At 43.7% G+C, this 25,143-nt stretch overlaps 1 protein-coding gene across 1 annotated transcript in view; it reads right to left on the bottom strand.

The window, feature by feature from the left end:
- LOC134468224 (nesprin-2) overlaps nucleotides 1-25,143 on the bottom strand; it is a 270,548-nt gene that overhangs the window by 115,681 nt on the left and 129,724 nt on the right. Inside the window, exons 62-76 of the mRNA XM_063222166.1 lie at nucleotides 24,682-24,882; nucleotides 22,787-23,049; nucleotides 21,257-21,413; nucleotides 16,285-16,428; nucleotides 15,408-15,563; nucleotides 14,835-15,017; nucleotides 13,616-13,753; nucleotides 11,894-12,079; nucleotides 8,633-8,755; nucleotides 7,287-7,469; nucleotides 5,169-5,267; nucleotides 3,327-3,446; nucleotides 2,259-2,336; nucleotides 1,160-1,870; nucleotides 402-511 (exon numbers count right to left, since the gene is read on the bottom strand). Coding sequence (XP_063078236.1) covers nucleotides 402-511; nucleotides 1,160-1,870; nucleotides 2,259-2,336; nucleotides 3,327-3,446; nucleotides 5,169-5,267; nucleotides 7,287-7,469; nucleotides 8,633-8,755; nucleotides 11,894-12,079; nucleotides 13,616-13,753; nucleotides 14,835-15,017; nucleotides 15,408-15,563; nucleotides 16,285-16,428; nucleotides 21,257-21,413; nucleotides 22,787-23,049; nucleotides 24,682-24,882 — 2,852 coding nt within the window. The remainder of the gene's footprint in view (nucleotides 1-401; nucleotides 512-1,159; nucleotides 1,871-2,258; nucleotides 2,337-3,326; nucleotides 3,447-5,168; nucleotides 5,268-7,286; nucleotides 7,470-8,632; nucleotides 8,756-11,893; nucleotides 12,080-13,615; nucleotides 13,754-14,834; nucleotides 15,018-15,407; nucleotides 15,564-16,284; nucleotides 16,429-21,256; nucleotides 21,414-22,786; nucleotides 23,050-24,681; nucleotides 24,883-25,143) is intronic.

A 25,143-nucleotide genomic window follows, 5' to 3' on the forward strand; every position in this document is an offset into this window, starting at 1 on the left:
TCCATCAATCCACCCACCCACCCATCAATCCATCCATCCATCCATCCATCCATCTATCCATCCATCCATCCATCCATCCATCCACCCATTCATCAATCCATCCATCCATGCATCCATCCATCCATGCATCCATCCATCCATCCATCCACACACTCCACCCATCCATTCATCAATCCACCCACCCATCAATCCATCCATCCATGCATCCATCCATCCATCCATCCATCCATCATCCATCCATCCATCCATCCATCCATCCATCCATCCATCCATCCATCCATCCATCCATCCATCCATTCATTCACCCACCCATCAATCCATCTATCAATCCATCCATCCATCCATGGTTCTGCATCTGCTGTATTTCTATTAGGCATACACATGGTTGTTCCCCACACTACCTTGCAGATTCTTGTTCCGGAATGGGACTCATGACCTGTCCATTTCCAATAGCTGCGCCAACAGCCTCCTCTGTCAGATCGGCTGGTTCCAACAGGCCCTGCTGTGTACCCTAGAAAGCACATTCAATGGAAACAAAGAGGACCGTAAGGACTGTGATGGAGGCAAGCAGAGCCGGTGCTAGACATAGGCAGACAAGGTGGCCGCCTAGGGTGCCAAATGTCTTTGGGGCACCAAGTTCCAGAAAATTAGAATATTAAGCGAAATAAAGCATTAAACTTTACATCGACAATGACTACTCATGAGCACTCAGGTCCAGCTGTGCTGGATCAGGTGTATGACAATATGCTTACAGATCAAGTAGGTAGCAGGCTTCACTCAGGTTTCTTGATAACTTTAAAGGGTGCTGTCCCAAATGAATACTTAGAATCAAAGAAAAGGGGGGCGCACCTTGCATCAATTTTTTCTTCTCAGCAAGGAAGACACACGCCGAAACGCGGCTGTGCACAAAAATAAAGAAGAAAAAATTGATGCAAGGTGCGCCCCCCTTTTCTTTGATTCTAAATATGCTTACAGATGCCATGTCTAACTTTGTCAAAAGGACAGAGAGGTGCTCGTCTAGGGCACCAAATATACTAGAACCGTCCCTGGAGGCATGGGAATAGAATAATTATCTATTATCACATTTATAAACTTCTATGTCAATGTTGAATGACAGAAAACAATACGAAATTTGAAATGGCTGATCAGGTTAACTTACTGAACTAGACACATTCACAGACTTCTTTTTCTTCTTTTGATGGGTCAGCTCTGCTATGCTCTCTACAGTCTCTGAAGACACAGGTTTGGTGCTACTGTGTGGGCCAGCTGGGAGTGAAATGCATTCTGGGGATTTCATTTTAGGTTCCACAACTTTATCCTCAGGGCTGACACTGCACAGAGGCTGCGCAGTAATATGATCTGATTGCTGTGTCACTGATGCAACATCTGCACTGGCTTTTAAAACAGCCTCTTTGGTTGCTGCCCCAGCAGCATCACTGGATGAGAGCTCCATGACAACCGATTTCGTTTCTCGGGCCACTGGCTCAGGCAGCGCAGGAACAGGAACGGGAACTGGACCCGACTGGACATCCTTGGATTCAGCCTTCCTTTCTTGCGAAACCAGTTCGGGCCGGTTTGAGCATGTCAACAACAACATCTGCTGATGATGACTTCCTGATCCAGCGACAGTGCTGCTGCTTCCATTCTCCTTCATGGCACGCTCCATAGCGCCCACAACGTTGCCACCGCCACCACCGCCGGTGTCTGCCGTCCTCTCGCCGCCCTTGCTACTGTCCCAGGTCCTGGTGGCAGATGCAAACGACGGGGCCCTTGAGGACAGCGGTCTCATTTCCTTGGTGATGTCCTCAGATGCCGTCGTTACCAATGCCGTTTCCTTAGTTACCGTCAGAGTGCCCCTGGGAGGCGAGTCCTGGCAGATATGGAGACAGGAAGAAAACGAAATGGAGAAGGAGGAAGTGGAAGAACAACATTCTAGAAGGACAGCAAAGCTGAGCCATGTATCTGATGAACTACAGTATGTTGTCATTTGCAGTGGGGTTTTTTCTTTTCTTTTCATAAGATTTTATCATTTTTTTCCTATATAAGAGAGGGCAATTATATCATCAGGATGGACAATAGTGTTAATCACACATTCATCATTCAATCACAATCTATTGTTTTGCTATTTAGGAAAAACTTCTTTTACTTCACAATTAAACACAGACTTTGATTTGCTGTTTTTTGGTCAAAGGAGAGAGAGAGAGAGAGAGAGAGAGAGAGAGAGAGAGAGAGAGAGCGAGATCATACAGTACATCTACCTTTGAGGCAGTCGCCATTATCACTGTGGGAGAAGCCGTTTCGAAAGCCTGATCATCGCTAAACGTCCCGTCTGGGTCCTGGTCCCGTAAAGTAAAGTAAAGACACACTGTTAACAGGGTCCCTCTGTAGTAGCAAGCATAATGGATGGATCAGACTAGACACTATTGGCTACACACAAGGAGCTAGGCACTAAATGCAGCAAGAAGATGAGATGAAGAGACCCCAGCTGCAGCTGACAGGCCTGAAAGGAAGACAGAGAGAGAGAGAGAGAGAGAGAGAGAGAGAGAGAGAGAGAGAGAGAGAGAGAGAGAGAGAGAGAGAGAAAGAAAGAGAGAGAGAGAGAGAGAGAGAGAGAGAGAGAGAGAGAGAGAGAGAGAAAGAGAACGAGCGAGGAGGCTTGTTATATTTAGAGAACCAGGAGGACCAATAATGCCAGTGCGGCACTAACAGTCGACAAGAAAAGTAGATGAAAGCGAAGCGCATCCCCCCCTCTACGAGTAGCAAATCATGCTGATGGAATGGAAACGCCTGGAGATATATTCAAGAACAGCAGCTGGTCATATGAACAGAGGGAAAGAATATACAGTACAGAATAAGTGTGAAAAAAACAAGACGTGTGTATGGTTTGAGAACAATATCTATAAGAAACGAGTTATAGGCCTACAATTGGTTGAGTTTAGCAGATCAAGATAATAGATGAGACTGAAAAAGATAGGGAGAAGTTGAATCATACACGTGGAAGGAAACGATGAATATCAAGTCCGATAAATAGGCATAAAAGAATGCAGTCCAGTTCTGTTCAATCGGTTAGTTCAGAAGAAATTTGAAATCAAGTCATTCAAGAAAAAGGTAAAGGATCTTTTTTTGTATTTGATATGTTGGTGTCCAGACTCCAACATAAAAGAAGAAAGTCACGAGAGCGGAGGAGGTTGAGTGAGTGGTCATCCATGCTAAACGGAGGGCGCAAACAGAGCAAAGCATCACAGGCATACGTAAGTAGACGATTGTCTGGCTCTTGAAAGGCAGAAATGTCTTTAGCACAGCCCCGGAATCTTCCAGATCTTTACCTCGACCACACTTCCTGTCAACGTTCCGGAGGAGGACGAGTGAACGCTTCCATCGTCATCGTAGTCATCTTCGTCTTCCCCATCATCGGGGACCAGAGAATATTGGAATCCCATAGATCCCTAGTCCCACATCCCAGGAACACCACACAGCACAGTTCATATACCCACATGATCAGTGTTGGGTAAGTTACTTTTTTAAAGTAATTAGTTACTTTACTTTAGTTACTGCTTTCAATTGTAATTGAATTACTTTACTTATTACTAAATTTAAAAAGTAACTCGTTACTTATTACTTTACTTTACTTTTCGCGGGAAAAGGGATGTCAACCAGTGTAGCGGCACACCTCATAATACACCTGCTTCCCCAGGTTGTAGACCGGCTGTGTAAATGGCCTAATATTTTAATCTGTGCAAACTGTACCTCTATTGTCATTCTCACATCTAAAATGCATTTCATGATTGCCCTGTAGGCCTAGGCCTATTTATAACAGTGTCAATAAATTTGAATTTAGTCTAACATTATGCCATAGAATATGACAGCTATTTTTGATTACGATTAATGATCTTTGTACAGATCTTAATTCTTTTTTTTCCCTTTTTGTGTTGTTCTCCTTACTTGTCCTGGTCTGATGTGTGTAAACCCTATGTTGTATGTGGATTTGGACAAGTGTCTGACGAATAAACTGAACTGAACTGAACTGATACTGATACTATCTAACTGAATGATATTATGTAATGGTGTACTATGGTGTTCTAGTAGATATAGTGCCTTTACATCGGTGACCAAGTGTAAGAAAGGACATGCAAGTAAAAGTACTGTACAGGATCTTTAGTAAGCATTTATGGAAAGGCCTACAGTAGGGGTGTCAAGCATAAGGTCTGGGTCAGATGCTTCAATCCGACCCCAGTCGAGGAAAAGCTCATGTTTGTCAGTGCTCATGGTACACCTCCTGTCATCCAACTGGAGATGATTGACTGCAATGTGATGCTGAAATACGTGATATTTTGCAATTATGTTACTGGTCTTGACCAGGTACAGTCAAATTGGTTTTATGTGGACCATGGACCGAAATGAGCTTGACTGCCCGGGCCTAAAGTCTTAGTGTGGTGGTGACTGTCCAAACTTTGTAAATGGGATCAAAATATGCAAACGGATAAAATATATACGTTTTTAACAAATATCCACATCTGTGTGATTTGTGTGACCAAGGCCTGAGTCTTGAGACTGAGTGGCATTGCATAGTAATGTTATGTAAGCAAGCCCTTTCCCACACAACCGAAACAGTCCAGTATGTGAGGAGATTATTGCCTGTGGCTCTGCAGGGGTTAAGCTGTGCTGTTCTAGTCACACTGATACTCTTCTCCTTGCATGGTGCACGGTGCACGGTGCACGGCGCATGGTGCATGGTGCATGGTGCATAGCGCACGGTGCATGGCGCACGGTGTACGGTGTACGGTGCATGGCGCATGGTGTACGGTGCATGGCGCATGGCGCATGGCGCATGGCGCATGGCGCATAGCGCATGGCGCATGGCGCATGGTGTACGGCGCACGGTGCATGGCGCACGGTGCATGGTGTATGGTGCAGGGTGCATGGTGCATAGCGCACGGTGCACGGTGCATGGTGTACGGTGTACGGTGCATGGTGCATGGCGCATGGTGCATGGTGTACGGTGCATGGCGCATGGCGCATGGCGCACGGTGCATGGTGCATAGCGCATGGCGCATGGCGCACGGTGCATGGTGCTCGGTGCATGGCGCATGGTGTACGGTGCATGGTGTACGGTGCATGGTGCATGGCACACGGTACATGGTGCATGGCGGTGCAAGCTGCGATCTCACCTCGGTGCCCAGAGACATCAGAGCTGGATGGGCCGACACGGAGGCTGTCTTGTGAGTGGCGTGATGATAGTTTGGGCCCATAGATCGCCTGAGTGCTTCCTATACAGAGAAGAAGGGTGAGAAGAGAAATTGATGGATTAAAAAAAGGGGGGGGGCAGGACAGAGAGAGCGAAAGAGAGAGAGAAAGAGAGAGAGAGAGAGAGAGAGAGACAGAGAGAGAGACAGAGAGAGACAGAGAGAGCCTGTATGTCTCTGTGTGTCTCTCTGTGCATCTGCATGAGTGAGTGTGTGTGCGTGAGCATGTGAGCGCGTGTGTGTGTAGTACATGTCTGTGTGTGTGTGTGTGTTTGTGTGTGTGTGCGTGCGTGTGTGTGTGTGTGTGCAAACGTGTGTGTCTGAGAGAGATAAAAGTACACACATAAATAGAGTGAGAGTTAGAGTAAGAGAGGATCAGAGACAAAACAGGAGAGATTGTACATAAAGAAAAGGAGACACTCTACTGCAGCACAAAGCAACCACTCATTAGAAAACTACTGGCAGCCCTGCCGTGGCCAATCAGTAGGGCACTCGTCTACCATGCGGCTGACCCGGGTTTGATTCGCGATTCACGGTTCAATTCCCTGTCTTTCACTCCCCACATGCTTCATGTCACCACCTTCACTGTCCTATCATAAATAAAGTAAAAAAGACCACAAAAAAAATCTTTAAAAAAAAGAAACCTACTGGGAGCATTCAGCAACAGCAGCAGCACTCAGCACCATAAAGGGACATGAGGCCCCAGAGAGAGATCTATTCCAGTGTTTCTCAACGGGGGCGCTACAGCCCCCCAGGGGGCGTAAGGGAGGTGTTGGCAGGCTTATGATGGGGTCAAGGGGGCGTTCGGAGGCTTAGGATGAGGTTCATGGGGCGTTTGTACAAAAAAAGGTTGAGAACCACTGATCTAGTATTCCATTAATTGCTTTGTAACATCCGCATCGTCATGTTCCAGCGCATGTCTCCCCCCCACCCTCCCTTCCGTACCGTGGAACATCCAAAACCTTTCCAATCTCTTTCAACCCATCTGAACCCCCCCTCTTCCTCTTCCGCTCTTTTCTTCTCCTTCTTTCTCTGATTTCCCAGGCACTTCAAAGAGATAGGACAGCAGATCTTCCCCTGCAGCCGAGCGCCACACCAGCAGATGACTGAAGGCTTTATGGGGGATCATATACAGCCGGGGGGCAGTTAAAATGGAGACCGAAATGGAGCACGAGTCTGTGGTGTGGTGAGAAGGCAACAGAACAGCTGGACTGGGACAGTATGGCCTGGTGAGAGTGCTAGCGCAAGCTAATGCGAGTTAAATTCAGAGGCAGGCTGTACAGTGCACACACAACAGTGGTTTGGGCCCTCAAATGTTGCTAAAGGTGTATATAAAATAATTGTCTATTTACTGTAGCAGATGAAGCTGATAGACATGACGATGAGAAAAAAACTCGTTTTTGGCAGTAGCCATTGCTACTGCCATCGATGATGTTCAGTTTTACGTTTGTAGTTACATTTATATTATAGTGTGACCACTCGTCAAGATTGTTGCATTACTGCTATATTTAGTCTATGTAAAAGATTACTTGCAACACATCCAATTTTAGGCATTATACCTCAGACATTTGATCCATATCGCACAAATTGTGGAGAATTGTTAGGCTTTGGCGCGCCGGGGCCGTGCTGTAGTGCATTGCATTAAGGCACCTGAGATGCCAATGGGCACAGCCTGCTTCGAGTCTGGCCTGGATCATGCCTCTGTCCAGTGCAACCAGTCCATCTCTCTCTCAAACCTTTCCTGTCGACTTATTCAAATGTACAGTCATAAGAAAAGAAAAAAATGGTAAAAATCTAAGTTGAAAAAAAGAGGGAAAAAAAAAAATGCTCAACCTGGGGCGTCGCGGCCTAGTGGGCTAATACGCCGTCCCCTTCCGACTCAGGTTCGATTCCGACTCGAGGTCATTTCCCAATCCTTTCCCATCTCTCTCCCCACTCATTTCATGTCACAGTTGAAAACTGAAGTTGAAACTTTCCTGTCTCACTAAAGGCAAACATGCCCACAAGAAAGACAAACAAACCAAATATTTTGCAGGCCTTTACCTCCAGCCTTGAGCTCTGCTCCTGGGTGCGCTGTTCCAGCTCCTGCATGGGCTCCTGGAGGTTACGTGCCCGCTGGAAGACGGTGAGGGTGTCCTCAGCACCGCGGGGGAGGCCCAGGTCCTCTCTGCAGTGCTCCACCTCCGCCAGGGTCCTCCTCATGGAGCGGATGTTCTCCAGGATCACCTGTGTGTCGTGTGGTAGGCCGGGCAAGACAGGCCGGCAGGCATGCACTCGGTAAAGGTTACTGAAGACATTGAGAATGGACTAGCTCCGAAACGTCTGTTTCTCCAGTTAAACCTCAGACTTCTGTTGTTAAAATTCGGCTTTAATACACTTTTTCACACAAGCCTTGTGTGCGCCTCCTTTTTTCCTATTATCTTGAGTGATTACTCGGTAAAGGTTAAAATCTTAAGACAAAAAATGTTCTGCAACCGGAATGGCAATGACCAAGTCATGTAGTTGAAGGAGAGGATTGTGCACATCCCAGGGAAAAGGTTCAGGACGAAGGTCAACTGTAGTTTTCAGAGTGAGGATTCTAAGTGTGCGGACTCCTCACTCTGAAAACTACAAATGACCAAGTCATAACACATTACTAAAGACGCTGATGTTGAGATACTGATGTTGTAGCAATGATCAGTACAACGTTTCATGGCTGCAACAATGTACATTATGAGGCTACAAAGTTGTTGTTCGTGTTCATGTAATACTGCTCTCATATTACAGACAGAGCATGTTGAACGCACTAACTTGCAGAGTTAAGAGAAACAATAAAAACATTAAAAATGGGTAAAAAACTATGAAATGAATGAAATTCAATGCAATTCCTTGGACTACTACCTTGATAAACCAGCCTAAATGTGAGATTGGATGTGTAATTTAGTCTGGCCCCGATGAATAGTACATCCGAAGATTGTTGATGAGAACAGCCCGTTGTCTTTCAAACCGTGCATGTGCCTATAGGCCGGGGCTCTGGCCAATCAGCGCTATCTTTCTCGTTGATGCGCTTTCCCAACGTTGCGAGATTCGTCGTCACTCCCTCAAAACCCTGGCCGCTTTGATTCAAAACAAATCTCTGCGTTGTGATTGGTTTGCCAGATTCTTGGTAAGCCTGGCAGACCACTACAACGATGCGAGGCCAAACCCATTCGTAGCCAAAACATTTTGGCGTCAAGCGGGTGGCGCTGGTTTACTAGGCTATTCGACTACTTCACTTCTAACGTTGTTCCTCTGTGGTAATAAATACCGTAGAAGAATCTAGTGTAAACGTGTAATAAAGTGAAAAATCATGACCATTACTCCTTACTGGTGGGATTTCTTAACATGGGTTTAAGTTGGATGGGACTCACCTCACAGTATTGCAGGTGCTCCTCTCCAAACGCGTGCTCTGTGGCCATTGCGGTCAAGATGGAGTTGATCTTGTTGAAATTCTTCTCTATTGTTTTCACTTCAGCTTCAATGGCATCCACTTCCTAATTACAAGAAGAAGAAAATAAATCATCCATCTGTTCAGTAAAATGTTTGATCCACTTAGGTCATGTAAGTGCTCCTGCAAGAGATGTCAAACATTTTGGAATGTTTAAATGATCCATCAATCTCTTTGCTGAGAGCCTCTGTTATAAACTTGCTGTCATTAAAAATGTCATGACCAAGTCTTAACCCTGTGAAACCTGAACCATGAAAGCAATGAGAGAAAATTCTAATTTTTGGGAATTTTCTTCAATATTGATCCCTTATAAGAAATGTAAAAAAAAAAAATCAAAATTTTGTTAAGGTCGCTGAGATATTTAATGCATCATATATGATGCATCAGGCTTTTAATGAATGAAAATTCCAATTTCATGACCATTGAAAAATGACTTTTAATGCATTTACAACTTTTTTTTAAATTTAAAAAAGTTGTCAGACAATTTAATTTGAGGATTATCTTTAAATATTTAGTGAGATCCTGCCATTTTTTTAAGCCTATCCTTGTTTTAGCAGGACCATATTTTACATTTCCCACAGCCTGGTTGGGTAATTTTTTAAAATCTATGTAAAAACATAGCTGATCGAATGCTCAACAACCTATTTATGAGTGTAATATAGGTCATTATTCATTTTTGATGTGTAATTTGAATATATGGGTCCATTACTACAATTGGACCATTTCTCCATTCACTTCAATGCATTTTTTACGAGATCATAATTTCAACATTTTGCATTACATTTTCAAAATTGCAAGTAAAACCTGTTTCTTAAGGCAATATCTTTGTCTTGAAGTAAAACAACTTGTGTGTTTTGTTAAACGATCGTCGTGGTGTGCTTTGTAAGTTTCCCTATGGAGCAAATGCATTGATGGCTGACTTCCTGCCACCGCCGGATGGTGCTTATATGTCTCATCAGTTTTAGCACGATCTCTCTGCAACACGGTGTAAAAATATAAACTCTTCCTTGCTTAATTGCACAAAGCAAGTGTTCAAATTAAAGGATGTAGAGTTATATTTCGGAAATTTGTACACAAACCTTATGCAATTTGACGAAATCTCAGCGTCGGTCAGGGAAACCGCTTCTACCCCATTTTCCTGTTTTTCGCCGAGCTGTGGTCAACTTGTTGTCGACCGCTGCTCTCTTGTGGCGGTTTCCGTGTACTGCAGGACGTTTGGAAATGACACGCAGGATGTTTTTCAGATCGATTTTTTTTTTGTGTCAGCGTGGAGAGGGCTTTGAATTTGATGAGACATATATGATGCATCCGGCGCGATAGGGTTAATCTGTTACATAAGGCTCTCTGTAATGTCACATCTATGTTGTTATAGTCGAAACTTTTCAGCGAAGAGTGAACGGGCCATTCCTAGGCTACCTAAGAGACTACCTAACTACAAACCCCAACTCTATAGAAGTTGGGACACAAGGTAAACTGTGAATAATAACAAAATACTGCCATTTTCAAAACGTCTGATTCTTACATTACATGGAGAATGGTATAAAGAAAACATGTCAGCCATCAAAACTGACCAAAATTGTGTTGGAAAATTGGGGATATTCATAAATATGTAAAAACAACACGTCTCAAAAGAGTTGGGACGGTGACAATAAAATGCAGCAAATGTCGAGGAAGACTAAAAACAAAACAAAAGACAACACTTAACAGTTAAATACATTAACCAATGAGATGATTTTATATAAAAAACAGTGTTAATTCCTATCTTGGACATGATTTCACCAGCTTAAATGGTGGGTGTATTCCTTGCCATGTTTTGCAATGTTTTCCTTTCTATAGTGCTTTCAGTGTGACAGGTCTTGACCAGAATCCCACCATTTTATCACCTGCTGGTCCTTATGATGGAGTTAAACTGTTAAAACATAGTAGGGAATGCAATTTGTCCGTACTATGTGGCAGTAATTGAAGATCTCCCTTCAAAATATAGTGTATGAGTGGCTTTTCATGCTGTTTAAAAGCCATTTATATCATTCAGCACTGTATTTAACTCTACAGAGGGGTGATAACAACTTAACCAATGCACTACTGCACCCCCATGCCATAATGGAGGTTGACTTTGGAAGTTAGCACTAACACAAGTTGGATGGTCCATTTTCACTGTAGCAGAGGATCTGCAAGACTCTAATATTTTTAAAAAAGAATGGTCTTCTGCAACTTCTGATGACTTCTGTAACCAAAGGACAGTTTCCCATGTCTTCTGGATCTATTTCAAGTGAGCTCGAGTGCATAGGAGAATGTTAAACCCCTTTTTCATTTGCACACATGAAGCATTTTTAATATGGTCAATTTTCAATAGCTGTAATTCTTGGAGTGCTAGAGTGAGACTACAGCCAATATATATTTCATGATGTCATGAACCTATACAATGATTTTAATAACAAACATATGTCTTATATACACTCAATCATGGTAAATCAAAGGGAATTAAAACATGTATGCAATAACTATGGTAATTATTCCCTCTGCAGCTTTAATTCTGAGTGACTCAGCCTCTCTGTGATGGTCTTAGACCTGGATACTCATATTTTCCATTAGTCCAATTCATTTTGAAATGTTCTTCTTTGATGTTTTATCTTATTTGGATGTTTATTACATTTCACCGATCCCCGTCCCAACTTATTTGAGACGTGTTGCAGTTATTAAGTTGGAAATTAGTACATATGTCCCCCAAAACAATATTGTTTCTCAGTTTTAACACTTAATATGTTGTCTTTTCACTATTCTCCATCTAATGAATGGACTGAATGTTTTGAAAATGATAGCATTTTGATTTTATTCACAATTTACCAAACGTCCCAACTTCACCATCATAGATTTTTTTTTAACTCCTTCAAAAAAATCATTCATCATCACACTTTAATTTCCAGTAGACCTGCCTACCTGAGTCAGTCGTGACCTAGTCGTTAAGGAGATGGGCTTTAGATCAGAGGGTTCCCAATCCCACCCAATTCGAAACCCACCCTTCCACTATCTACCACACTCCATGGCCTGAAGTGCCCTTGAGCAAGTTACCTAACCCCACACTTCTCCAGGGATTGTAACCAATACCCTGTTCTTCAAAATAACTGTGAGGCGCTTTGGATAAAAAGCATCAGCTAAGTGTAATGTAATGTAACTATATGCCTACCTCTGCCAGGTGTTGAAGCTGAGCGTGAGGTTCCATGATGCTTTGCTGGACGCGTGTGACTTTGTGGATGGTTTTCTTCAGGCGTTCCTGCATGGGGTCCGTGTCACACACGGGAGCGATCTCCGTCATCACTGGCACGAAGGCCTCCAGAGCCGCCCTGATCCGCTCTGCGTCATCCAAAGTCATCTGTGCGTACCGCAAACACACATATGGTTAAAGTGATACTGTCCCATTTTTGGAAATGAGCTCATATTACACCTCCCCTTGAGTTAAATAATAGGGTTTTACTGTCCTCCTGTACTTTCAACCGTTCTGTGGGTATGGCAGTGCAGATTTTACCTTCATGCTAGCAGTTAACATTGAGTCCTATGAGACCAGTTAGCCGCCAGCTGGTCTCATAGGACTCAATGTTAACTGCTAGCATGAAGGTAAAATCTGCACTGCCATACCCACAGAACGGTTGAAAGTACAGGAGAACGGTATAACCCTATTATTTAACTCAAGGGGAGGTGTAAAATAAGCTTATTTTCAAAAATGGGACAGTATCACTTTAAGCACAATATCACTTCCTGCAGTTTCTGTATTCTTGCAAAACAGCTAAAACTGTGTTGAGCCAGCACCTTCATTTCCCTGTTGACAAACAATCCCACAGCATTGTTTGAATCCACAGTGTGTACGTACATACCCCCTAACCGCCCCCTAAACGCCATAACCTAGAAGAGGTCAATTTACTAATATCTTCTGATTTTTATTAATCTTGGAACTAGCATCCTGGCATACCTTGAAACTCTGCAGGTACAGGTTTAATACATGAGGTTTTCATGCACAGGTTCACTTGCTCGCAAAACAAAATATTGTGACAGAGCAAGAAAGAGCTGAAATATAGGGTAGCACTATATTTTAGGGATACATCTATTAGCACTAATACATACAATGTGCCTGTAAAAGTAACTTGTAAGGCATGTACAAAGCAAAATCAAACAATTGTTAACCATGTATTCGCAAATGTCTTGTTCATGCACAATAAGGGATTTATTACCAATTTAACCTTAGTAAGGACCTAGTAGGCCTTAGCGTTTGCTTAGTACATGGCTTACAAATTACTTATGCAGACATTAACATTGTATGTATTAGTGCTAATAGATGTATCCCTAAAATAAAGTGTTACCAAATATAGGTGCTGAGATTGATTTGTGTTTTTTGTTTTGCTTGTAAATTAAGCTACTCAGATTTAGAATAACAATACTGTAATATAGTTTTAATATAAAGATACAGTAGTAATTAGCAACAAAGCAGTGAAACAACTCCATTGTCTCAACATACTGTATCTGTACACGGGTTCACTTGCACGCATAATAAAAAATCCTCAGGACAGGTCAAGAAAGCATTGAGATACAAGTACTGAGATTGACTTGTGTTTTCTGTTTTGCTTGAGAATTAAACTCAAGATATTCAGCTTTAGAATAATAGTCATGGGTAAGCGGTTAGGGGTTTCGACTCCCGACCCGCCAGGTTGGTGGGGGGAGTAATTAACCAGTGCTCTCCCCCATTCTCCTCCATGACTGAGGTACCCTGAGCATGGTACTGTCCCGCTGCACTGCTTCCGTTTGGGTGCCACTGGGGGCTGCCCCCTTGCACAGGTGAGGCATAAAATGAGCAGAACTCAAACTCGCCTAGGGCACCAAATCAACCAGAAGCGGCCCTGGGTGGCTGAATGCTGACCTGAAGAGAGAGGGCATGGGTGTGCAGGCACTTGGCACTGGTGTATGTGCTGGGTGCGCTCAGCCACGAGTTGGCCTCCTCCTGCCAGTGTGTGGCACTGTTGAGCAAGTCCTGGTACTCCTGGAAAGCAGCCGGGATCTGCAGGGGCAACAGGAGGACACATGACGCCTTTACAAGACAGACTTTACAGTACATTACAACAAAGGCCTTGGAGCAGTTTCAAACAGCATGGCCCGAGAGACAGGCAGACTTTTGTGTTCGCACTCACAAACTACGTCTCATTATTTATTTATAGATTACCACCATGTCCACAAGCAAACGCGTTTCGGCTATAAAGCCTTCATCAGTGCGTGGAAACGCGTTTGCTTGTGGACATGCTGGTAACCTATAAATAAATGAGTGCGGATTTTTCTTCTTTAAGTTGATACCTTTTATCGTGCACCCAAAGACATTAATTTTTTCCAAGAGGCACGTCCTCTGACAAACTTGAAGACTTTTGTGTTCCACAGAACACTGATTAGTGGGATATTGCCATCATGAGCACAACACACGCTAACGAGCACGCACACACGCACACACACAGGCACAGACACACACACACACGCACACACGCACACACACAGGCACACACGCACACAGACACACACACACACACACACACACACACACACACACCCAGCCACACACACACCCACCCACACCACACCACACACACACACACACACACACCACACACACACACACACACACACACACACACACACACACACACACACACACACACACACACACACACACACACACACACACACACACACACACACACACACACACACACACACAAAGATGCACACACAGTCCATGCATTATGGTAAAAAAAGAGCATAGTAATGAATATATGTAAGCATTACTCAGGTTGCAATGCTGTGTAGCAACTTAACATACAATTTGTAGCTTGTTTTCTATTACTGTATTACTAGTGTGAAATGACACAGGGTGGTCCAATGGGTGTGTCCATTGGATACCTCTTAGATGCTGGGTTATGAAGTTTAGAGGTATTCATTCATTCATTCATTCATTCATTCATTCATTCATCTCTCCCTCCAATCCATCCATCCATCCATCCATCCATCCATCCATCCATCCATCCATCCATCCATCCATCCATCCATTCATCCATCCTCTGTCCATCCATCCATCCCTCCCTCCCTCCACTCACCCTGCTGATGAAGGCTGTCCTCTGCTCGGCCTGCTTGGCCACTAGCTGGTAGAGCTGGAGGGGGTCCGTCAACTGGTCCATGAGGGGGCCCACGTGCTGCGGCTGCTCCATGCCCACCTCCTGCACCTCCGCCTCCAGCACGGCCAGCCGCGAGTGCCACCCGTCCAGCTCGTCCCACACGCGCTGCACATGGTAAAACAAATGCAGTGTTACTGGGTGGGTGTGACCGGCGGGGCGGCGGTATGCATGGGAAACACTGTACTTGGTTTTGACCTTTGGCTAATTGACCTTGGCTAAGGCCCACCCTAGAATTTTGATTGACCAATAAAAAATAACAGAGGTCCAACAGGAGTCAGACAGTTTTGCCAGCGCTCCATTGAAATCAACACATACCTTCATATTTTCAAGTCGGTTTCTGCAAGATATTACTGTCAATTTTATTAAGAACTGGAATTTGTGCTTAGGGTATTTGTAACAAAGACGCGAGTCTCCCCACGAGATAATAGAAGGTGATCTGTTTTCCACCTTCCCTAAAACCGGTCTATTACTAATGCTTACAAGCAGCACACTTACCTTGAGCGTGCCTTCAGCTTCTGTGACTGTGGGGCTGCTTTGCTGCAGGAGAAGTTGTACCTGCCCCAGGCCAGCAGTGACCTCCCTCACCTGCTCACTCAGTGGGTGATGATGGGGGCTGGAGGAGATCTCCTGAGATGATGCTGTTCCCGAAAGCTGAAAAGCAAGAGCGGACATTAGCAAACGGACAGAGGTGTCAAAAGTAAAGCTAGTGTGCCAGTGTTGTAATTACACCACAAATGTACTTTTACTTTTACATATGACACCTCTGCAAACGGAAGAAGTTATGACTACTGAGCACAATAAATTAACCCGTTAAGACACGGTGTTATTAATCTGCTGTTACCAGAATGGCAATGACCAAGTTGTAATGCATTACTAAAGGCAGTGTTATGTCATGCTATTAAAGTACTGGTAGTTAACTTTTCAACGACTATTACAGTTGGAACACACGGACATTGGCAAGCGTAACAAGTTATGAGTACTGAGCACAATAAATAAATAAAAAAGTAATGAGCACATTGCATTCTCCTGTCTGCACACTGTCTGTGAGGACAAAATCCAATTTATGGTAGTCATAAAAGATGAATTGTCTGGGCATCTTTTCTGGAGTGACATTATCATTGTGCTTATGTTCATTGCATAATAATAACAGTGGGTATTATTTGGTTCAAATTCGTCGACCCGTTGAAAAGTTATCGAGCAAACAATAATTCAGCCATCTTGACAGCTCTAGCTTTCAAATTTTAATAATTTAATGTTACCCGCACAATATTTGGGAACAATTTATACACCTGAAACTGGGAAAATGTATCCCTCAAGCACTGCACTTTCGATGGGCTGAGGCATAGATGATGAAGAATACAGCGAATGGTACCTTTTCTTCTACTTCCGTCAGTGAGTGAGTAACCTCGTCCAGTGAGGCCTGGATCTCTGGGGGAACATCCAGGTAACGTTTCTTCATTCCTTCAATTATGTCCTGTAGTTTATCTCGCTGGCTTCCCAGCTCAATCTTGGCATCCTGAGTACAGAACCAGACAAACCAAGAAAAGAAAGCATGGTATTCTGTGAGTTAAAGGGATACTGTCCCATTTTTGGAAATAAGCTTATTTTACACCTTCCCTTGAGATAAATAATAGGTTTTTACCGTTCTCCTGTACTTTCAACAGTTTTCTAGTTATGACCGTGCAAATTTTACCTCCATACTAACACCAGTTAGCCGCGAACTGGTCTCATAGGACTCAATGTTAACCCTCTGAGGTCCGAGTGCCCTTCAGAGGGCAATTTGACATGTCTCCAAAAACAAATCTGTAACTCTGTGAGTTTTTGTCATTGAAACATATAAGTCACACCATTAGAAACCTCAGACCTTCCAGATTTCATATATATATATATATATATATGAAATAAATTATATAGCTGGCCCAATTTAAAGTAAGTGAAAGAAATCTTCGAATATTCTGTACTCTCTGCCTGTAGCAGCCACACCTATAACTATTCAAATGTAAAGTACCGGTGCTTGAGTGGCTATTCAGAGGTGACAACACGCCCCTTTCAGCTGTCAGAAACAAGTTTTGTTAGAGGCAAAACACAGTGTCCTGCCACAGGACAAAGAGAGTGACAGGGGTGTGTGCTATCAGAGCACATTGAGATTGACAGGGGGGTGTGGGCCATTAGAGGTTTTACACACCTATCTCATTAGTATTCAAATGAGACAGGAAGTGGCATGACATAGTCTTTCTTTTTTGCATTTTGTATGAAAACAACAAAACATTTCTAAATGCCCTTTTTACTTTTATGCAGCCAACACATTTGTTTACAAGATTCAAACTTCAAAAGTCTTGGCTAGATATATTTATTGTGTGTTTTCTTGCACTTTTTGAAGACCTCTGTAACCTGTTTTTTGTACAGTTGTGTTTATACTCAATTTAAATAAAACATGCTTGTATGACATCCAATTTTCTTTCAGATTATTTCTTGTCAGGCTTTTCAGAATACAACCATATATTCCACTTTTGCATAGATGCTTACTGTTAGTTGAAAATACTTGAAAATGTCAGGGTGGTGCAAGCAGCCTAAAAGCCTCTGAAAGGCCTTAGGCCTTGGAGGGTTAACTGCTAGCATGGAGGTAAAATTGGCACTGCATGGGACAGTATCCCTTTAAGAGATCCTTTCATCCCACACAAATACTCAAAAAAGCCATAGTCACAACGTGTACTCAGATCCTCCTGAAAACACACACACACACACACACACACACACACACACACACACACACACACACACACACACACACACACACACACACACACACACACACACACACACACACACACACACACACACACACACACTCTTACACGTCAGTATCTTCTATGACTGTGCATGTTCAGTATAGATACTGTAGTTACATAGTACATGTGGATTCTACACTGCACATTGCCAACAAGCCTGGGGTGCGATTCTCAAAGTGCGAAGTAGCTAGTCTGTTAGCAATGTTGCATAGTAAATACTATAAAAGTTGCTAACTCTTGTGTCTCGAACGTTAGCACACAAAGTAACTACTGCTTGGAGTAATGTGCACTCTGAAGTAGTGGTGACTTTGAAAGTGAGGTGCCTCCTATCCGTATCTGGACAGTGAAGTTGAAGTACAGCTGGAGTAGATCCATTGAGTCCAGACATCACCTCAGCCACCCCAAGTAACACACAGCGCTAGTCTACTTCAGAGTGTGACTCCACCCATTAGCTAAACTTGTAGTACATATTTGACCACAAATGTGTCAATATCTTTTAATCCTGTGGTGCAAAAGCGATGAAAATCAATCGACATGCACACAAAGTGATGATACAGCTGCGAGAGTGTTCAGAACACAAATTCACGTCATGTCATTTGTTCGTGAAAAAAAAAACGTCATATCCTTGGAATCTGATGAATCCCACACTAATAATATACTTTTAGCTGTATACCGATTGAATTGCGTCTCATTTCGATGTGTAATTTGTGAAATATTTAGATAAGAAAGTATTGGTTACTCCCGGAAATGCGCTGGCTTACGTGTCAAGTACTTAAATATTTTTAGTGCGAATTTCTTTTCATAGCCTAGGGGTATTTACCACTGACTTGTGGTATTTACGCTTGCCTATCAATGGGAAGACGCGAGCTACGCGGGTTCGAAACCAGTGTGCAGCATGTTGACAACAACTCGTGAAATCGTGTTTTGGACCCTACAGTGTAACACATTTTCCCTTGGCTGCACGTGTGTGTTGGTAATGCACAACATAAATTATCTATTTCTGCCAGATATTTCCAAAATTGTGGCACTGCAACCATGTGGATTCGAACCGGTGTGGCTTCTGTTTTCCCATTGGGATGCAAGCGTGAATACCACTAGGCTATGGAATGAAATCCGCGCGAAATTTTTTTTGGGATATGACACTTCAACAGACGATTGCAACTTTATTGTTCAAATATTTTACAAATTACACCTCGGGATGAAACGAAATCCAATCGGCATGCAGATAATACTGCATTATTGGTGCGGACGGTGTCAGATTGTAATGCCACGGCCGTGTTTTTTCACAAAGAAATTTCAAGGTGTGTTGTGGAGGAAACAGCGGAGTCACGGTGTCGTGACATCCAATCAAATGTGCTGGTGGTGGTTGTACACTATTGCTTTCTACTTCACGCACTGAATTTAGGAGGAAACAGCTGATTCATGACTCAGCAATCATGCTTATCTCTTGTTGCTTCTTTGGTCACGCACTGCAATGCCAAGAAAGTAAGTAGCGGTGTGGACTCAGGAAAGTAGCCGCACTACTTTTGGCTTACTGTGGGAATAGAAAGGTTTCGAGAAATGCACGGATTTCGCCTTGAAGTAAGTAGATAACTACAAAGTACATCTGTAGTTCAAAGCTAACATTGCGGAAACGCACCCCTGGTGTGTAAAAGCAATTTCCCTCACAAGCAGCCCTTGACTTTTCGGTAAGAAGAGAAAGAAAATTACCGGAAAGAAACAAAATCTAATCTTAAATAAAATTAATAATAACAATAATAATTAAAAAAACAGTTTAAAACGTTATGAAAAAAAATGGTTAAAAATGTGGCTGGTAAAAGTTTTTTCAAAATGAAAAATCTAATCTTGATGAATCATTATTGCTTTTCCAAAAAAATCTGGTTAAAAATGTGCCAGGTTAAAGTTTTTTCAAAATGCAAAATCTAATCTTGATACATCATTATTGCTTTTTTTAAAGATCTGGTTTAAAATGTGGCTGGTAAAAGATTTTTCAAAATGTGAGACACAATTCGGCGAATTATAAGAGGAGGTACATCCGGAATTGAAAGGCTCTGAAGGCCCACTCCAACAGTCACTATGGTAGCCAAAATTAGGTTAGAATCAGGACCCTGCAGTAGGCCTGCTTCAGTCAGTGCATGTACGAACGTGACTTTCCAAAATAAGCATGTAAAAAAAACATGCCCCCGCTCAGCGAGCACTGATTAAATTACATGGAGAACATGGAGTACAAATGAGCCCTAAAGCAAGTGGAGAAAAACTGGTTAGGTGAACGCTGCTCACTCATCCTCTTTCTATCCCAGCCGTGGTATTCACAAGCTAACGGTCTAACGGGCAAAATCCTTGACTCTTTTTTTAATTTTACTGTGTAAAAGCAAAACAAGAAATCCAGTTAAAAATGAAATGCCCTGCCACAGCTTCCTTCCAACACAGGTGACTTCACTGAGTAAGTGGTCTACCTGCCTTGATTTCTCATGAGATCAGCTCTGGATCAAATCTTTGGCTCTACTCTCTACTCTACTTTCTACTCTCTGAGCCCTGGATCGACACCTCTGACGATATGGTCCATAGAGCTTGAAAGTCCCGCCCCTTATTTCCGCATTTCACGGGACCTTAGCTGACCATCTAACAGCATGGTAGCCAGTAAATATCTTCTGATTCCAGTCATTATATGCGCTGGGCTACAAATATGCTGTTTAAGGAGCTAAATATAGATTATTCATGCAGAAGTATCAATATTTTGTTCCGAGGCCGTCTGCATGAAAAATGTGAAGAAACACACCCTTCTAAATCGTTTGGTGTTTCGTACGAAAAATTATACAAAAATATCAGAAACAACATATGTGAAGCTCGTGGCACAATTCAAAGGGGATCGAAATATCATTTTAATACCGCCATTGGATTACATGCTAACATTTTCCGCTAAAAACACTGTGAGGTCCCATGAAATCGGAGGATGTGACGTCACTTTCAAGCCCTATTAGGGCACAAGCAGCAATAGACATAAGCACTACATTACATTTCTGAAAACGAGTTTCGGCCTCAAGTTTACATGTAAGAAATCTTTTAAAGGTGCACTGTGTAAGATGGTGGCCAGACTACAGGTCATAGGTCATGTTAATACATAAACGGATAAAAATGGCCCAGCCGTGGCTAAGTCGGCTGGGCACTGGACTGCTACGCGGACGACCGGGGTTCGATTCCTGATCCGGGTCATTTCCCGATCCTCCCCCGTCTCTCTCTCCCACTTGTTTCCTGTCCCACTCTTCCCTGCCCTGTCTAAATAAAGTTGAAACCCCGTCCCCCAAATTTTTTTTTTTTTTTAAAAGATGGTTGCAAGTCAAGTAAAGCTTCTTTGCACAAAAATAGACCTGAAGTGTGTGGATTGTCTTCTTTTTATACAGAAATTTCTACTGAATCCTGCACCTTCTAAACAGATGAGCGGTGGCCTATCAAAACTTGAGTCTCTTTTTATAAAAAAAAAGACAGTAAAAATATACAGTATATTGCCATCTGAAAATATCCACATATGTTGTAACCAGCACCGTAATCACTGACCTGTGCCCGCGTAGCATCGCCGTGGATCTGCTGTAGTAGCAGCGTGCGCAGGGACGCCAAGTTTTGCCGGACCCCCTCCAGCTCCTCCATCTCCCTGCCACGCTCCTGTGTCTCAGTCAGCGCCATGCGGCGGACCAGCATGCACTGCTCCCGAAGGCTGCGACAAAAACACACCGACATGACTCTCACATTAGTGTCCTCCATACTTGCATGCACACACACAAACACAGACACACACACACACACACACACACACACACACAGACACACACAGACACACACACACACACACACACACACAAACACAGACACACACACACACACACACACACACACACACATACACTTCAAACACAAGCAGTCCTCCCTCCGTAACAAGGTTAACGTAACTGAGGAGCATGATGAGGTTATGCATGTAGAACAGTGGCGCTGCTGGACACTGAGGCCACTCTTTTGACTGCTGCCGCAATGCAAGCTGAATGTTTTCCCCTGTTAGCAGGTTTGGGTGAAGAAATTGGATTAGCTTGAAATGAACAGAGGGAGAGAGAGAGAGAGAGAGAGAGAGAGAGAGAGAGAGAGAGAGAGAGAGAGAGAGAGAGAGAGAGAGAGAGAGAGAGAGAGAGAGAGATAGAGAGAGAGAGAGAGAGAGAGATACAGACAGACAGACAGACAGACAGAGATAGAGAGGAAGCGAGAGAGTGAAAGACAGAGAGAGAGAGGGGGGGGGAGAGAGAGAGAGAGAGAGAGAGAGAGAGAGAGAGAGAGAGAGAGAGAGAGAGAGAGCAGGAGAGTGTATGTGTGTGTGTGTGTGTGTCAGACACACAGAGAGGGAGAGAGAGAAAGGGTGGAAGGGAGAAAACTTTGGTAGAGCTCCATTTAACCTGCTTACGTGCTTAACTGATCACGTTTACATGCTCAGTAGAGAGAGAGAGAGAGAGAGAGAGAGAGAGAGAGAGAGAGAGAGAGAGAGAGAGAGAGAGAAATAAAAAGTCATAGACCGGGATTTGTGAGATAGAGACAAAAAGAGAAACGAGAGGGTGAGGTCACGGGAGGAAAAATAACACCGAGGTAATATGAAGCAAATCAGAGAGTAACACATGGTTGTGTGCAGGGCCACTGACAGCTTTGACCAGGCCTGATCACTTCATCTGAAGGACCCCCACACCCATACATACATACAACGTAATGAGGACCCAATCCATCTCTAACACACACACACACACACACACACACACACACACACACACCCTCTTGCTGTGCCTGGGGCAAACGACCCCTTTGCCCCCCTGGTTGCACGAAGACCACCCCCTTCTTACTGTACCTCCTGCAGTGGCTCTGAATGAGGACCCAATACACCCCTCCACCGTCTCCCTGGGCCCGGGACAAGGACCGGGACAAGGACCCCCACACCCATACATACATAGAGGACCCAATCCATCTCCAACAAACACACACACACACACACACACACACACACACACACACCCTGGGCCCGGGACAAATAACCCTTTTGCCCCCCTCTTTCCGTACCTCCTGCAGTGGTTCTGAATGAGCTGCAGCTCCTGGCTGATGGGAGCAGGTGTGTCGGGGTCACGTTGCGCAGCGGGCCCCAGGAGCCGGCCCACCAGGGCCACCAGTGAGGCCAGCGCCTGCTGCTCATGATCCAGCCACTCCTGCTGGTGCTCCGTCAGGGCCAGCACGGCCTGGAGGTCCCCACCCAGGGAACCCCTCACCGCGCTGGGATCGGGCAGCTCCTGCCTCAGGCTCTCCAGAGCCAGGCTGAGTCTCTCCATCTGTGGAGTGGAAATTGAAATATGATAAGAGTGAGTAGTGTTCTATGGTCAGTCATATTAAAGAAGAACACAGTAAAAAAAAACGGGGCTGTCAATATTTCGGAGTAAACTTGACTCCAGGTAGACAGTGTCAAATTACTTTGAGAGTGGAGTCAAAAACTAAAGTATACAGCTCTTAATATTAGCACAATATTTAGAATTGACTCTGAAAAGAGTAAAATTAGCACAAATCTTGAGTGGGACCTAATGTGAACTGTTCAACCCATTGATGCCTAAAGCACCTGCAAGAAAGGGTGCTGAATGCCTAAGCCCTTTTTAAGAAAAGTTGCCCTCAGCCTATAAAAACAGAAATATCTCAGCCTCTGAAGCACATAAAAACATGCAATAAGTTGCATTTAAACGCCTTCATCTTTAAAGACCCTCATCTCATCTTGCATTCGAATGTGTTCATTCAGCTCTAACATACCAAGATTTTTTATAAAATTGTCTCAAATCTCATTATCCTGAATGTTGTGTCATGCAGCCCAAGACGCCAGGGCCAATGTTGTGCAACGCAACATTCAGCATCAATGGGTTAAGGGTTGTATTGACAGTGGTAATTTTACTGTAAAGCAGTGGTGGACAAAGTAAAAGTAGAAGTACTTTTGTGGTGTAATTACAACAGTAGTACATGATGTTACATAGCAGTTACACCGTTTACTCCATTTTGCCTACCTATTGAGATAGACTTTGTTATTACTGAAAAACAATGAAAACCTAACAAGGACCCACCACAAACTCAACCCAACCTGTGCAGAATCAGCTTATCGTAAGACAAGTACATTGGTCTACTTTTTACTCAGATAAGTTACCTGTGTTGAAAATAAACTATGTTTCTTTTTTTTTACTTTTACTTTTACTTTGTCCACCACTGCTGTAAAGGAGACAGAGGCAAAGCATGGCAAGCACAAACACAGGTGCTAAATAAGCACACAGTGAGTGTTTCAGAAGAGGTGCTCTGAAAATAAACTGTTTCAAACAAAACAAGGTCTTCACGAAATGTAAAAAATATTCAGTGAGGGCAGGCAGAATTGGCTGTAACAAGATCAACAGACGCAACAGATGCTCAGGAGCAGTTGGGGCCCAGTCTCAGTTCTATAATGCAACAGTTGCGAGGAGAGAATTAAAACAAAAAAACAACTCTACAAATCCACAACACATCGCCACCAATTCAGGAAGAGGAAAAACAACAAATCAGCCAAAACACTTAAGCTCAGAAGTAGCACCAACTCAATGACTATTGCGTTATATTGCCATGGACAAACTCACATACAGTGCATGGTTAAGAGCAAATATAACAGACTTGTTTAGATCTGTGAGTCGTTTGTAGCGTTTTTGGAGGGAGGAGATTTCTGATGCCTGGGGTTGAGTAGCCTATGGCCTTTTCCCACTCATGCCATCATTCTTTTGTTATGTTATTATCACCTTTCTCTTTAATGTTGTTTATTTCCAGCTTATATCTTTCCATACATGCCCATCAATGTGCCTGTTTTGTTCCTGTTCATTTATTGTGTATACTAGTTTTATCCTGTTATTTAAGATGCTAGATATTTGTTTAAAAAAAAAGAAAAGCAGAAAAGCACCGACACTTACACTCAAGATGGCGTCCTTCCACTCCTGGTCGCGCTGTACTGAGCGCGCTCGCAGCACCCAGACGCGGTGTTTGAGATGGGCCCACTTCCTCCACAGCAGCGCCAGGCCCAGCTCAGACGGCACTCCGCAGCCCAGCGCCGGGCATCTACCCCTCAGCTGCTCTAGCCGCCCCGCCAGGCACCACAGCTCCTCCTGCAGGCCCTGCACGGTATTACACAGAGCATTAGCCTAAAAAGCACAGGTGGTCAATTATTTTGGGCTCAAGGGCAACATTGAGGGTGGATTCCAATATGCGGACTCACTCCTCGGTCTGTGCTTGTGGCCTTGCGTTTCGCTGGTGCCCTGCCTCCGTGGAGAAAACAATGAAGTTTCCCTGCTGTCAGCCTAGCCACAACAATTTTTCAAAGATGGCAGATACTATCATGGTGGTTTATGTTCTATACAGGTTCCCACCATTTTTGA

The sequence above is a fragment of the Engraulis encrasicolus genome, chromosome 18 (genome assembly GCF_034702125.1).
Source record: "Engraulis encrasicolus isolate BLACKSEA-1 chromosome 18, IST_EnEncr_1.0, whole genome shotgun sequence".
Classification (NCBI taxonomy): Eukaryota; Metazoa; Chordata; class Actinopteri; order Clupeiformes; family Engraulidae; genus Engraulis; species Engraulis encrasicolus.